Genomic DNA, 16521 nt, shown 5'->3' with positions numbered 1-16521 from the left:
AATAGCGTGGTAAACACCAGGAATTCACTGATGTCATGTCGTATTAACACTCCCCTTTTAAGAGGAAAGTGATGGATGTGGCCACAAGTGGTCGAGGAAATATCAAAAACCTCGATAATAACCCATGTGTAACATTTGTGCAATGTCCTTTCATTTTTGATACCACTGGTAATGTCATCCTGCCAGAATGTTCTAAAACCTATGCCCTAAAGCAGTGGTTCCCAAACATTTTCAGCTTGTTACCCAATTTAACATGCCACATAAAGCATGTTACCCCTTTCACAAAATGTTGTTATTATTGATCTATATGGCTAAATTAAAACACTTGAGATATTTTCTTTTATTTATTGTATTTGAACATTGTGCATCTCTAATGACTATTACCAAAGATGTCAAGAACATCAGTGGGATGGATGGAGTTGCATACTTGAAGCTAGTTTAGGAATTCTTGGCTTCGTGGTTGAAAGTGCCAGCCTGGCATCGTTTGCAACATTCAAGCGAGTCCTCTTTTTTGTTTTCATACCCAGCACAGTTGAGAAGCCCTTCTCGCACAGATACGTTGTTGAGAATGATACCAACAACTTCAAGGCTCTCTTGGACAGAGTTGGCGAGTCAGGTAGTCGTGAAATCCAAAAGGAATCTGCATTTTGGTTTTGGAATTCGATTTTCAAGGCTTCATTGGCTCGCATTGTGATCCACTCCTCCTTTGCAGGGAAATCATCATCATGAATGGCATCATCAGGTACAGAGAAGGGATGAATGATCCACTGAAGAGTGTCTGTTTCTTGGTCACTCTCTGGAAAGTAGTGATGCATGCTTGTTTCAAGCCCCTTCAAATGGTCGCTCATTTCTTTGTTGATGGTCTGTAGAAGTGATCCAGTATCATGACTATTCTCCTCAACAAACTGGTCTAGGGTGGGAAACTGGGCGATCACTCCTTTCTCCAAGCGCCGAATCCAGAGTCTCAGTTTCCCCAGAAATGCAGTCACAGTGTGATGGGCATCAATGACAGTCGTGTTTCGGCCCTGGAGTTGCAGATTACCACTGTTCAGCTCCGCAAATATGTCAGCCAAGTAATTCATTGTATTTATACTAATTTAGACTTTATATAAACATCGTTTCCTACCTGTTGAACGCTGTTCCAATCCAATCCATTCTTAGTAAAGAAACTGTTGATGATATTGAAGACATCTTCTCCCTTTGTGGTTGTCAGCAGATCCTCGCATAATAGGAACTCTTCTTTGATCTTGTCCTGGTGGACGTAACGGACGAACCCAAGGAGAACAGCACAACTGGCTACGTCACACGATTCATCAAATTGCAAGGAGAATTTGCCATATGAGCTTTCCTTGATCTCTGTTGTAACTTGGGACAGGATATCTGATGCCATGTCATCGACTCGTCGGCGGATGGTGTTGTTTGATAGAGATATGACACTCAGTTTCTTCGCTTGATCCTCCCCACATACCTTGCTTACCATCTCGTATGCACAAGGCATAATCAGATTCTCTGCAATGGTGTGGCATTTCTGTTGTTCGGCAATTTTATATGCAACACAGTAGGATGCTTCGACCGCAGCTTGAAGCTTTTGGGCTTGAATTCCAGATGAGCCGAACTGGTTATTCTTCAGTGCTACAGCCTGGCGCTGAAAATAAGCCTGATCCTTATTTTGAAGATTTGGATGGCACTTCTGGAGGTGAGCTGAGAGTTTTGATGGCTTGAGGCTTTCATTTGTCAACACTTTGTGACATGCCACACATTGTGGCCGATCCTCTCCACCAGAAGTTAAATTCACAAAGCCATGGCGAAGAAAGACGTCAGTGTAGGTGCGCTTTTTGGACATTTTCTTGTTCAATCTGCAGAAAAAGAAGAATATCCATGCATACACTGCAAAACGCAAGGTACATAATTTCTCGCATGGCAGCTAACACAAGTTCACTGATGCAAGCACACACGCATACATTCAAAATTGTCAGGCTGCAAGTATCATGCTTGTCAGCACAAGAGCACCGTGTAGCGCGAGACTACAGTGAACGTATACAGCCTCGCATACTCTGCTAATCCTAGCAAAACCATTGAAAACGTAAGAACCACACATACATTATATATAAAATTAATAATAGCTACAAATTCACAGTAACAGTGGGTAAATACTAACTATATACTGCACAGGGCAGTACACATACATACCAGCTTATGTCTACCTCGGCTGATGCTCACAGATAAACTGACAGTGTGAAATAGAGGCAGCCTCAGGAAGTGAGTGACGCGTACTGGACAGGTCGATCTGGGCTACTGAGTGACTTTTGTCCTGAAGCATACTTGTCAAAATACTTTTGGGTTTCCACACACTTAGCTATATATTTCTTCTTTTCTAATACTGTATATTAGTTTTTGATGTTTATTGTTATTTGGTTTAACTTTATTACTTACTTATAATAGGTTTACTTTACAACTTTATATACTAAGACAAAGTTAACAATAATCCTCATACCGGGTACCGCATTGTTTTCTTGATTTTCAGAATTCATAACTTTTTTTCTGTCACCCCTCCATTACCCCCCAAAAATGGTTAAATTACCCCCAGGGGGTAAATTTACCCCCAGTTTGGGAACCACTGCCCTAAAGAGAAACGATTCTGGAACATGTGTAATACGTATTCAGCAGGCTGGCCAGATGGGTGGCCAGCTGGCTGGTTGGGTGGGTGGGTGGGTGGGTGGGTGGCCGGCTGGCTGGCTGGCTGGGTGACTGATTGACTTTGTTTGTCACTCTGTATCTGTCTCTGTCTATATCTCTGTCTATCTCCATCTGTCTCTATCTTTCTCTATCTCTGTCTCTCTCCCACATGTACACATAAGTACAGTTATTATACATGGTGTAAATTACCTAGGATAACCCAAAAATTCCAGGCTAAGTGCTATACAGTGCTTGTAGACATAAGGCATAATAAGCATGGCTGGCAAGTTATACACATTTTCACGAATCAGACTTGATGACTGCATCGTGTGTAATATCTGTTGGTTTACAATCTGCTCCTTGAGACTGAGAGACAAGAAGATGGAAAGACACACACACACAGGCAGACAGAAAGACACACACACTCACAGGCAGGCAGAAAGACTGAGACACAGGCAGACAGAAAGACTGAGACACAGGCAGACAGAAAGACAGGCAGACATAAAGACAGACACACACAGGCAGACAGAAAGACAGACACACAGGCAGACAGAAAGACTGAGACATACGTTCAGACAGAAAGACAAGAGACACACAGGCAGACAGAAAAACAAATAAGCAGAGCTAGACAGACAAAGACAGACAAACAGACAGATAGATAAGTAGACAGACAGACATACATGTTTGTGTGCAACAGTGAGCACAATCATCAAATAATCACTCACTCCATTCGTGCACTGTCAGCAGTTTAGTGACACTCGTCATAATACCATGCTTCAAGGAGTTTCATATTCATTCATATAGTTTATTTGGACATGATACATAGTTGTACAAGGAATTATAGTAGTTGGGTGTACATGTACATGCCAAAAGCCGCTTGTATGCAGGGCATTATGGGCAGGCTTAAAATTAACTTAAAATTAACAAGCAATGAAAGGTTCATGGTAAAAATTACCGTAAACAATTTACAATATGAAGTACAATTGAGTATATTTTAAACAATGAAATTTGAACATTTCGGTATTGAAGCATTATAGTTGTACAGATTTGTCGCATTACAATGTATAACAAACAAGATGATCAATTTACTGTATATTGTCTTGAAGTTTAAAGATTTAAGTAAGTGGGAGATTTATTGGTAATGTTAAATATTGAGTGTTGATTATTTAGTCCTGGACGAGTACGTGGTTTTTTAGAAGAGTCTTAAATTGATTTTCAGGCCTGGTTACTTTAGTATGTTCTGGTAATGAATTCCAGATTTTGGGGCCCTTTATGTGCATAGAGTTTTTACACAATGTGATATGGACACAACGTACATCAAAAAGAGATGTGTCTTGTGTTATGGTTGTGTGTCCTGTTAAGGTTGGTGAGGAGAAGCTTGAGTGGAGGGTTTACATTTGTGTGTATTGTTCTATGTATGTAGTTGGCACATGAATAAGTGTGGATGTTCTTTATGGTGAGCAAATTTAGACTTTTTGAACAGAGGTGGAGTATGCTGTCAAGAGTGGGAATTTGTTATTCTGATTGCAGCCTTTTGCTGGGTTATTAGAGGCCTTAGGTGATTGGATGTTGTTGATCCCCATGCACAAATTCCATATGTGAGATAAGGGTAGATGAGTGAATGATACAGTGTAAGGAGAGTTGACTGTAGAACATAGTACCATATCTTTGATAGTATGCCTACTGTCTTAACAGATTTTCTTGGAAATTTGTCATATATGTGTCTGGAATGTGAGGCTACTGTCTAGGTGGATTTCTAGGAATTTTCCCTCTGTGAGTCTTGTGATGGGTGATCCATTTAGTGTTATATTAAGTGGAACACTTGCAGCTCTGTTTCCAAACTGAATGAAATAAGTTTTGTCAGTATTTAGGGTAAGTTTATTCGTCATCATCCAGGTAGATATTTTCTGTAATTCAGCACTGACAGTGTTGGCGAGTATGACTGGGTTTGGGTGTGAGAAGACATATGTTGTGTCATCTACAAATTATATGGGTTTGAGTAGCCATGATGCATTCGGTAGGTCATTGATGTAGATGAGAAAGAGGAGTGATCCAAGGACACTTCCCCGTAGGACTCCTACTGTGATTGGTTGTGTGGAAGAGTTTGCGCTATTTGCATACACGTATTGGCTTCTGTTACTAAGGTATGACATTAGGTAGTTGAGGGAGTGGCCTCTTATACCATAGTGTGTTAATTTAGTGTGCAGCACATCACGGTCGACTGTATCAAAAGCTTTACGTAAGTCAATGAAAATTCCCAGTGGGACTCTTTCTTCTCGAGGGCGGTATAAGTTAATTCTAGTATGTGTATAATAGCATCATTTGTGCTTTTATTATTCCTGAATCCAAACTGACAGGGGTTTAGTATGCTGTTTGAGATGAGGTAGGAATAGATCCATTTATGAATTAATTTTTCAAAGATTTCAGAGAGTAGTGGTAAGTTAGAAATTATTCTATAATAATTCAAGTCGGCTTGATCACCTCCATTGTGGATCGGGGTAACCCTCGCTATTTTGAAAACTGCTGGGAAGGTGGAGGATTCAATGGATTTGTTAAAGAGTGTTGCAATAATTGGTGACAGTACTTGTGAAGCTTTTTTGTACATAAAAGTAGGCAAGTTGTTTATGTCTCCTGCCTTGTTTTTAAGGGTGTTGATGAGCGAGACCTCTGTTGGGTTGGTTGGAGCTAGGAATAATGTATGCGGGTAGGTACCTGTGGGGTAGTCTGATGGACAGGTGTTTGAGCTTGGGATTTTGCTTGCTAGATTCTTTCCTATGGTGGAGAAGAAAACATTGAGTCTGTCGGTGACACAAAGATAGGTAGGATAATTTATTCAAACGTAGATGTTAGGGAACTTCAGGAGGATTTAGACAATCTCTATTCTTGGTCAGAAAAGTGGCAGATGCAGTTCAATGTATATAAATGCAAGGTTCTGAAGCTCGGGAGTGTCCATAATCCTAGCACTTATAAGTTAAATAATGTAGAACTTAGTCATACAGATTGCAAAAAGGACTTGGGGGTTATGGTGAGCAGCAACCTTAAACCAAGACAGCAGTGCCTAAGCATACGTAATAAGGCAAATAGATTATTGGGATTCATATCAAGAAGTGTAAGCAACAGAGGTTAAACTGCAGCTTTATACATCATTAGTAAGGCCTCACCTAGATTATGCAGCTCAGTTCTGGTCTCCATATTACAGAATGGACATAAATTCATTAGAAAATATTCAGCATAGAATGACTAAATTAATACATAGCATTAGAAATCTTCCTTATGAAGAAAGATTGAAGACTCTTAAATTACATTCGCTTGTTAGACGAAGAATGAGGGGAGACATGATCGAAGTGTATAAGTGGAAGATGGGTATTAATAAAGAGGATATTAATAAGGTCTTGAGGATATCTCTCCAAGAGAGAACCCGCAGTAATGGATTTAAATTAGACAAGTTTAGATTTAGAAAGGACATAGGAAAGTATTGGTTTGGAAATAGGGTAGTTGATGAGTGGAACAGTCCACCTAGTTGGGTTTTTGAGGCTAGGACTTTGGGTAGTTTCAAATTTAGGTTGGATAAATATATGAGTGAGAGGGGTTGGATTTGAATGGGACTTGCAAATGAGTCGATAGAGCTATCAGAGCTTATTTCTTGGGTAGCATTGAAAATTAGGTTGGGCAAATGTTTTGTTAGTGGGATGGATTGTAAAGGACCTGCCTAGTATGGGCCAACAGGCCTGCTGCAGTGATCCTCCTTTCTCATGTTCTTATGTTTGCTGTTTCAGTTGGTGGGAGTAGGGGTTCGTCTGATTTTGTTAATTTGATTGTTTTGTTTGTGGATATCCTTTTAGTTCCTTGAATTTCAGATAGGATTTTCCAGGTCTTTTTTATATCACTTTGATGTTTTGTAATCTGTTTTCATAATACAATTTTTTAGACCTTCTTATCAGGCTGGTAAGGGCTGACAAGTAATGCTTAGACTGGTCTCTAGTTATTTCACCCATTCTGTACAGTTTTTCATATTAGTGCTTTGTGTTAATGGATTTGAGGATGGTGGGTGTTAGCCAGGGACTATTTAGTCTCTTTGCTGTGAGCTGTTTAGTTTTCTAGGGCAATGCTTGTTATAGAGGTAGTGGGTTCTTTTTATAAAATTATTAATACATTCATTAGTGTCTGTATATGTCTCAAGCTCATTATGCCAGTCAACATTATTCATAGCTGCTGTAAAGTTATTTACAGCTCTTTCATTATATAGTCTGAAGGTAACTTTAGTAGTGTCTTGGGGCAATTTACCTAGGTTGGTTATGAGAAAGGTAGGGTAGTGGTCTGTGGTGTTGTCTGTGATTATGCCTGATTTTAAAGGGAAAATGGTGCTAGTCCAGATGTGGTCCAATAAAGAGATACTATTCTGGGAGATTCTTGTAGGTTTTGATATTGTTGGTAGCAACAAGCAGTTTACCTGGAGAGAGTTCCGAGGGTCAATGCCCCCGCAGCCCGGTCTGTGACCAGGCCTCATGGTGGATCAGGGCCTGATCAACCAGGCTGTTACTGCTGGCTGCATGCAGTTCAGCGTACGAGCCACAGCCCAGCTGGTCAGGTACCCACTTAGGTGCTTGTCCAGTGCCTGCTTGAAGACAACCAGGGGTCTATTTATAATCCTCCTTATGTATGCTGGGAGGCAGTTGAACAGTCTTGGGCCCCTGACACTTACTGTGTTGTCTCTTAACGTGCTTGTGACACCCCTGTTTTTCATTGGCGGGATGTTGCATCGCCTGCCGAGTCTTTTGCTATCGTAGAGAGTGATTTTCATGGTGTATATAATAGGATTTCCCAGGTGTATATAATAGGATTTCCCAGGTGTATATAATAGGATTTCCCAGGTGTATATAATCATGTATCTCTCCCGCCTGTATTCCAGGGAGTACAGGGTCAGGAACTTCAAGCGCTCTCAGTAATTGAGGTGCTTTATCTCCGTTATGTGTGCCATGAAGGTTCTCTGTACATTTTCTAGGTCAGCAATTTCACCTGCCTTGAAAGGTGCTGTTAGTGTGCAGCAATATTCCAGCCTAGAGAGAACAAGCGACCTGAAGAGTGTCATCATGGGCTTGGCATCCCTAGTTTTGAAGGTTCTCATTATCCATCCTGTCATTTTTCTAGCAGATGCGATTGATACAATGTTATGGTCCTTGAAGGTGAGATCCTCTGACATGATCACTCCCAGATCTTTGATGTTAATTTTTCGCTCTACTGTGTGGCTGGAATTTGTTTTATACTCTGATGAAGTTTTAATTTCCTCAGGTTTACCATATCAAAGTAAATGAAATTTCTCATCGTTGAACTTCATATTGTTTTCTGAAGCCCATTGAAAGATTTGGTTGATGTCTGCCTGGAGCCTTACAATGTCTGCAATGGAAGACACTGTCATGCAGATTCGAGTGTCATCTGCAAAGGAAGACACGGTGCTGTGGCTGACATCCTTGTCTATGTCAGATATGAGGTTGAGATACAAGATGGGAGTGAGTACTGTGCCTTGCAGAACAGAGCTTTTCATGGTAGCCGCCTCAGATTTTACTCTGTTGACTACTACTCTTCGTGTTCTTTTTGTGAGGAAATTATAAATCCATCTACCAACTTTTCCTGTTATTCCTTTAGCACGCATTTTGTGCGCTATTACACCATGGTCACATTCGTCGAAGGCTTTTGCAAAGTCTGTGTATATTACATCTGCATTCTTTTTGTCTTCTAGTGCATCTAGAACCTTGTCGTAGTGATCCAGTAGTTGGGACAGACAGGAGTGACCTGCTCTAAACCCATGTTGCTCTGGGTTGTGTAATTGATAGTTATCTAGATGGGTGGCAATCTTGCTTCTTAGGACCCTTTCAAAGATTTTTATGATATGGGATGTTAGCGCTATCGGTCTATAGTTCTTTGCTATTGCTTTACTGCCCCTTTGTGGAGTGGGGCTATGTCTGTTGTTTTTAGTAACTGTGGGACGACCTCAGTATCCATACTCCCTCTCCACTGGATGTTAAAAGCACGTGAAAGGGGTTTCTTGTAGTTCTTGATGAACACGGAGCTCCATGAGTCTGGCCCTGGGGCAGAGTGCATGGGCATGTCATTTATCGCCTGTTCGAAGTCATCTGGCATCAGGATAACATCAGATGGGCTTGTGTTTACCAAATCCTCTGGCTCTGCTCATAGTGTTTGTGAATTCAGTTACTTGTGGGTCCTGGTTATGTAGTAGATTTATATTGAAATCTCCTGTTAATAGTAGGTGGTCTTTGTTCATATGTGCATCAGTTACCAAATTCCCTAATTTTTCACTAAAGTGGTAAATGTTTGACTGTGGTACTCTGCAGATGTTTATGACTGTCAGGGTTTTTTTGCAGGTCTTTTGATTTAAATTTAGCTATAATATATTCACCATGCTCATCCCTTGTGCAAGAATTATTGATACATTCAAGTTGATTTGAGTAGTATATAGCTGTTCCACCCCCCCCCTTGCTGGTTTGTCCTACAGTTGTGTATAGCTGTGAATCCAGGAATGGCATAGACATCTGTAGCACCAGGCTTTAGCCAAGTTTCTGTGACTGTGATGATTGGAATTAAGGGAACTGAGTAATGCTGTGAGGTCATCATAATGTTTGCTCAAGGATCTGACATTGTAATTAAAGATAGTTATGTTATTGTTTGCTCTAAGTAATTTATTTATTTATTTATTTTATGTCTTTGCAAACAGTACATTGAGATTTTGTATTTACAATAGAGGGTTGCAATGCAAAGGGAGCCTCTATTATGCCTAGGCATTATGGGCCAACTAAACATTATTGACTTACAGACTATTTAACACTAAGGATTATATCATAGTTGTACAGTAGGATAGTAATTATTTCATAGCTGAACAGTAGATTATTAATTATAAGTGTATCAAATTTGTATAAGACAAAAGATATATTCATATATTCAAAAATACTTTTTGTGAAAACAATGAATCAATTATATTCCTGTAAACAATGGAAAAAGGTTCAAAGTGATTGTTGAAGTTATGATGAGGGAGTACATAAGTTTAGTCTAGGGTGATTAAGTGGCTTTTGAGAAGAGTCTTAAATTGATTTTCAGACCTGGTTACTTTAATATCTACTGGTAATGAATTCCATATTTTGGGGCCCTGTATGTGCATAGAGTTTTTACACAGTGTGATATGGACATGAGGTATATCAAAAGAGATTTGTGTCTTGTGTTGTGGTCATGTGTCCTGTTAAGGTTGGTGAGGAGAAGTTTGAGTGGAGGGTTTATATTTGTGTGCATTGTTCTATGTATGTAGTAGGCACATGAATAAGTATGGATGCTCTTAATGGTGAGCAGATTCAGACTTTTGAAAATTGGTGGAGCATGCTGGCGGGAGTGGGAATTTGTTATCATTCTTACTACTGCCTTTTGCTGGGTTATTAGAGGTTTTAGGTGATTGGATGTTGTTGATCCCCATGCACAAATTCCATATGTAAGATAAGGGTATATGAGTGAATGGTACAGTGCCAGGACAGCTGATTGTGGAACGTAGTATACCTTATCTTTGATAGTATGCCTACAGTCTTGGAGATTTTCTTGGTGATTTGTGTTATGTGTGTATTTGTGAGTCTTGTGACTGATGATCCATTTAGTGTTATGTTAATTGAATCATTTGCAGCTTTGTTTCCAAACTGAATGAAATAGGTTTTATCAGTATTCAGCGTAAGTTTATTAGTCATCATCCAGGCAGATATTTTCTGCAATTCGGCATTGATTGTGTTTGCTAGTATGACTGTGTGTGGGTGGGAAAAGACATATGTAGTGTCATCTGCAAATAATATTTGATTGAGTAGCTGTGATGCATTCGGTAGATCATTGATGTAGATGAGAAAGAGGAGTGGTCCAAGGACACTTCCTTGTGGGACTCCTACTGTGATTGGTTGGGTGGAAAAGTTTGCATCATTTGCATACACATATTGAGTTCTGTTACTAAGGTATGATTTTAGGTAGTTGAGGGAGTGGCCTCTGATACCATAGTGCGTTAATTTGGAGTACAGCAGTTCATGGTTGACTGTATCAAAAGCTTTATGTAAATCAATGAAAATGCCCAGCAGGACTTCTTTCTTTTCGAGTGCGGTATACAGTGGACCCCCCGAGTTTCGTGATTAATCCATTCCAGAGAGCCTGCCGAAAGTCAAAATTCACGAAGCTCGAAACCATTTTCCCCATAAGAAATAATGGAAATAAAATTAATCTATTCCAGACACCCAAAAATATTAAAATAATTTTTTTTTCAAATTAAATAAAGATTTACATACTGAAAACAATCAGAAATCAAGTACATGCATATAAAAAAAAATAATAATTGTTTTTTTTTATTAACACACTGGCCGATTCCCACCAAAGTAGGGTGGCCCGAAAAAGAAAAACTTTCACCATCATTCACTCCATCACTGTCTTGCCAGAAGGGTGCTTTACACTACAGTTTTTAAACTGCAACATTAACACCCCTCCTTCAGACTGCAGGCACTCCAAATACCTACAAAAACCTCTCACAGTGATAAACATCTACAGAGTACCACAGTCAAACATTAGCCGTTTTAGTGAAAACCTAGGCAGTATGATAACTGATGCACGCATGAACAAAGTTCACTTACTACTCTCAGGTGACTTCAATATAAATCTCCTACAAGACCAAGACCCACATGTTACTGAATTCACAAACACTATGAGTAACTGCATGTTGCTACCAACAGTAACAAAACCAACAAGAGTTACAGAGACTAGTGTTTCCCTACTAGACAACATCTGAACCAACACCATATCCCCCTTAAGATCAGGCATAATCACAGATAATACCACAGACCATTACCCTACCTTCCTCATAACAAACCTTGGCAAATTACCCCTAGACACTACTAAAGTCACTTTCAGACTTCACAATGAGGCAGCTATCAATAACTTCACAGCAGCAGTGACAAACATTGACTGGCACACTGATCTAGAGATCTATACAGATATTGACGAATGTATTAATAATTTTCTAAAAAAAGACCCAATACCTCTATAACAAGCACTGCCCTAAAAAAACTAAACAGATGACTGCGAAGAGACTGAACAGTCCCTGGCTAACACCCAGTATCTTGAAATCCATAAATACAAAGCACCTATACGAAAAATAGTACAGAATAGGCCAAATAACCAGAGACCAAACAAAACGTTACTCGTTAATCCTAACCAGCCTAATAAGAAGGGCTAAAAAAATGTATTATGAGAACAGATTATCCACTTACGAGGTGACATAAAATAGACCTGGAAAACCCTATCAGAAATACTAGGAACAAAAAAGATAACACGAAATAGCGAAATTGAATTAACAAAACCAGATGAACCCCAATTCCCACCTACTGAAACAGCAAACAGACTCAATGATTTCTTCTCCACTATAGGAAAAAACCTTGCCAGTAAAATCCCAAGCTCAGATACCCCACCCAATGACTACCTCACTGGCAACTACCCAAACACACTGTTCCTAGCTCCGACTAACCCAACTGAAATCTCCCTTATTATCAACAAACTAAAAAACAAGATAGGAGATTTAAATACCTTACCACCCATTATATACAAAAAAGTGTCACAGGTGCTATCACCAATCATTGCAATACTCTTTAACAAATCCACTGAATCCTCTACCTTTCCTACAGTTATCAAAATAGCAAGGATCACCCCGATCCATAAAGGAGGAGACCACACAGACTTGAATAACTATAGGCCAATATCCAACTTACACCCTCTCTCTAAAATCTTTGAAAAATTAATCCATAAGCGTATCTATTCCTACCTCATCTCCCACAACATACTCAACCCCTGAAAATTTGGGTTCAGGCCTAATAAAAATACTAATGATGCTATTATCCACATGCTAGAACATATTTATACAGCAAACGAGAAAAAAGAAGTCACACTCTGGATCTTCATTGACTTACATAAAGCTTTCGATACAGTTGACCACGACTTGCTCCACATAAAATTGTCACACTATGGTATAAGAGGGCACTCCCTCAACTACCTAAAGTCATACCTCAGCAACAGAAGCCAATATGTGTACACAAATGGGGCAAACTCTTCTGCACAGCCAATTACAGTTGGTGTCCCACAGGGAAGTGCCCTAGGCCCTCTTCTCTTTCTCATATACATAAATGACCTACCAAATGCATCACAACTACTCAAACCCACACTATTTGCAGATGACACTACATACGTCTACTCTCACCCGAGCCCAGTCATGCTAGCCAATACTGTAAATGCCGAATTACAGAAAATATCAACCTGGATGAGGACCAACAAACTTACTCTAAACATTGACAAAACCTACTACATTCAGTTTGGTAACAGAGCTACAGATGTGTCTCTTAACATAATGATAAATGGATCACCTATCACAAAACTCACAGAGGGAAAATTCTTAGGAATCCACCTTGATAATAGACTCAAATTTCAAACTCATATACAACAAATTTCCAAAACAATTTCCAAGACCGTAGGCATACTTTCGAAGATACGGTACTATGTTCCACAGTCAGCCTTCCTGGCCCTATATCACTCACTTATTTACCCCTATCTCACCTATGGAATTTGTGCATGGGGCTCAACAACAATAAACCATCTCAGACCACTAATCACCCAACAAAAGGCTGCAGTCAGAATGATAACAAATTCCCACTACAGACAGCACACTCCACCAATATTCAAAACTCTAAACCTACTCACAATACAAAACATCCATACTTATTACTGCACCTACTACATACATAGAACACTTAACTCTGACATAAACCCTCCCTTCAAACATCTCCTTACCAACCTCAACAGAACACATGACCATAACACAAGGCACAGATCACTCTTTGATGTTCCTCGTGTCCATCTCACGCTATGAAAAAACTCAATGCACATAAAAGGCCCTAAAATCTGGAATTCATTACTTGTGAATATAAAAGAAACACTGTCTGTTTATAAATTCAAGTCTCTTCTCAAAAATCACTTACCCACAACTAAATAAATACTGAATAATTGTATCTCATATTTGTATCTCATTATTGTATCTCATAAATGTCAACCTGTGACCCAATCAAATTTTGTTACTATTTAACTTCATTACCTAACAAAGTACTCCATTCTACTGATTACACAGCAACAAAGTAAATGACCATATGACCTGTCTTTGTAATACTCATTTGTACTAAATTGTTACCTGTTTTACAATAATTTTTGTACCACTGAATATATCATTGCTTAGTTAATCTTAAGTTAATTTTAAGCCTGCCCATAATGCTCTGCATGCAAGGGGCTTTGGCATGCTGCACTTTAAAAATTGTATTCCTTGTACTTCTCTGTATCATATTCAAATAAATAAATAAATAAATAAATAAATAAATTTACTGAAGACTTCTGGGTGGATGGAAGACGGGAGGAGGGGATAGGAGGAAGGTGTACACTATTGTTTGGAAGGAGAATCTCCTTCCATTAGGACTTCAGGTAGCAAGTCCTTTTCTGGGGTTACTTCCCTTCTTCTTTTAATGCCACTGGGAACAACTTGTGAGTCACTGGACCCCTGTCGCACAAAATATCTGTCCAGAGAGGTCTGTTTCTGGGATTTCTTTATGATTTGCCTGAAGTGGGACAAGGTTTTGTCACTGAACATGTTGCAGATATGGCTTGTTTCAGCTTGGTCAGGGTGATACTTTTCAACAAAACTTTGCAACTCATTCCACTTTGAACACATGTCCTTAATCAAAAGAAGGCACCTCCTTCACTCTCTTTTCCTCCTCCTCTGAAGCAAGTTCCTCAGCTGTGGTCTGATGCTGTTCCAGTTGAAGCTCTTGCAGTTCATCAGTGGTTAGTTCTTCCCTGTGGTCCTCCACCAACTCTTCAACATCCCTGTCACTCACCTCCAACCCCATGGACTTGCCCAATGCCACAACACCTTCCACAACAGGCAGAGGGTCAGCAGGGTCAGGGTCTGCCTCAAACCCTTCAAAATTCCTCTGGATCGTGTTCTTTGCTTTTTTTACCAAAGGGCTTGCACTAGCTTTCCTTGGGCCCATGGTGACTTATTTAGCAGTTGCAATCACAAAAAAACAATGGATTATTACGTATGAACCCGCGGGGTGATGGTCACGTGTTGGTAAACAATGGCACACTGAGAGTGAATGGCATGGGAGACTGGCTTTGTGTGCGTGGTAATGGGCAGACGGGTACCGGACAGTCGCTGAATCACGAGTCTAATCACAAAACTCAAGGCCAAATTTTGCCAAAAAAAACTTGCCGAAAGTCGAATTTCACGAAAGTCGATGCTGCCGAAACTCGGGGGTCCACTGTATATTAGTTCTAGCATGTGTATGATAACATCATTTGTGCTTTTATTATTCCTGAATCCAAACTGACAAGGGCTTAATATGTTGTGTGAGACGAGGTAGGAATAGATCCGTCTATGAATTAATTTTTCAAAGATTTTAGAGAGCAGTGGTAAGTTAGATATTGGTCTATACTTATTCAAGTCAGCTTGGTCATCTCCTTTATGGATCGGAGTGACCCTCGCTATTTTGATTGGGAAGGTAGATGATTCAATGGATTTGTTAAAGAGCGTTGCAATAATTGGTGACAAAACTTGAGAAACTTTTTTGTACATAAAAGCAGGCAAGTTGTTTATGTCTCCTGCTTTGTTTTTTAGGGTGTTTATGATGAGAGTAACTACTATGGGGTTGGTTGGAGCTAGGAATAGTGTATTTGGGTAGGTACCTATGAGGTAGTCTGATAGACGGGTGTTTGCGCTTGGTATTTTGTTCACTAGATTTTTTCCTATGGTGGAGAAGAAAACATTGAGTCTGTTTTCTGTTTCAGTAGCTGTGAGTAGGGGTTCATCTGATTTTGTTAGTTTGATTGTTTTGTTTTTGGATAACTTTTTAGTTCCAAGAATTTCAGATAGAGTTTTCCAGGTTTTTTTTCATATCACCTTTGATGTTATGTAATCTATTTTCATAATACAATTTTTTAGATCTTCTTATCAGGCTGGTAAGTGCTGATGAGTAACGTTTAGACTGCTCTCTAGTTATTTGACCCATTCTATACTGTTTTTCATATTTGTGTTTTGTGTTAATGGATTTGAGGATACTTGGTGTTAGCCAGGGATTATTCAGTCTCTTTACTGTGATCTGTTTAGTTTTTTGGGGCAATGTTTGTTACAGAGGTTTTGGGCTTTTTTTAGAAAATTATTTATACATTCATTCATATCTGTATATGTTTCGAGCTCATTTTGCCAATCGATGTTATTCATAGCTGCTATAAAGTTGTTAACAGCTGTCTCATTATATAGTCTGAAGGTTACTTTAGTAATGTCTTGTGGCAGTTAGCCCAGATTAGTTATGAGAAAGGTTGGGTAGTGGTCTGTAGTGCTGTCTGTGATTATGCCTGATTTTAAAGGGGATATGGTGTTTGTCCAGATGTGGTCTATTAAGGAGATGCTTGTCTCGGTGATTCTTGTAGGTTAGATATTGCTGGTAGCAACAGGCAGTTACTCATTGTGTTTGTGAATTCGGTTACTTGTGGGTCCTGGTCGTGTAGTATGTTTATGTTGAAATCTCCTGTTAGTAGTAGGTGGTCTTTATTCATGTGTGCATCAGTAATCATGTTAATTAGTTTTTCACTAAAGTGGTAAATGTTTGACTGTGGTACTCTGTAGATGTTTATAACCGTGAGGGTTTTTTGCAGGTATTTTGATTTAAATTTGGCTATGATATATTCTCCATGTTCGTCCCTTTGTGCAAGATTTATAGCTGTTCCTCC

The 16521-nt window shown here is 39.4% G+C and overlaps 1 protein-coding gene across 1 annotated transcript in view; it reads right to left on the bottom strand.

The window, feature by feature from the left end:
- Positions 1-416: 416 nt before the first annotated feature.
- LOC138854441 (zinc finger BED domain-containing protein 5-like) overlaps positions 417-16521 on the bottom strand; it is a 29874-nt gene continuing 13769 nt past the window's right edge. The window contains exon 2 of the mRNA XM_070097791.1: positions 417-1856. Coding sequence (XP_069953892.1) covers positions 1088-1843 — 756 coding nt within the window. The 5' untranslated portion in view covers positions 1844-1856 and the 3' untranslated portion in view covers positions 417-1087. The remainder of the gene's footprint in view (positions 1857-16521) is intronic.

Source organism: Cherax quadricarinatus, chromosome 59 (assembly GCF_038502225.1).
Source record: "Cherax quadricarinatus isolate ZL_2023a chromosome 59, ASM3850222v1, whole genome shotgun sequence".
Taxonomy (NCBI): domain Eukaryota; kingdom Metazoa; phylum Arthropoda; class Malacostraca; order Decapoda; family Parastacidae; genus Cherax; species Cherax quadricarinatus.
Note: the sequence above shows the minus strand (reverse complement) of the source record. Positions and strands in the feature narration are given on the sequence as shown.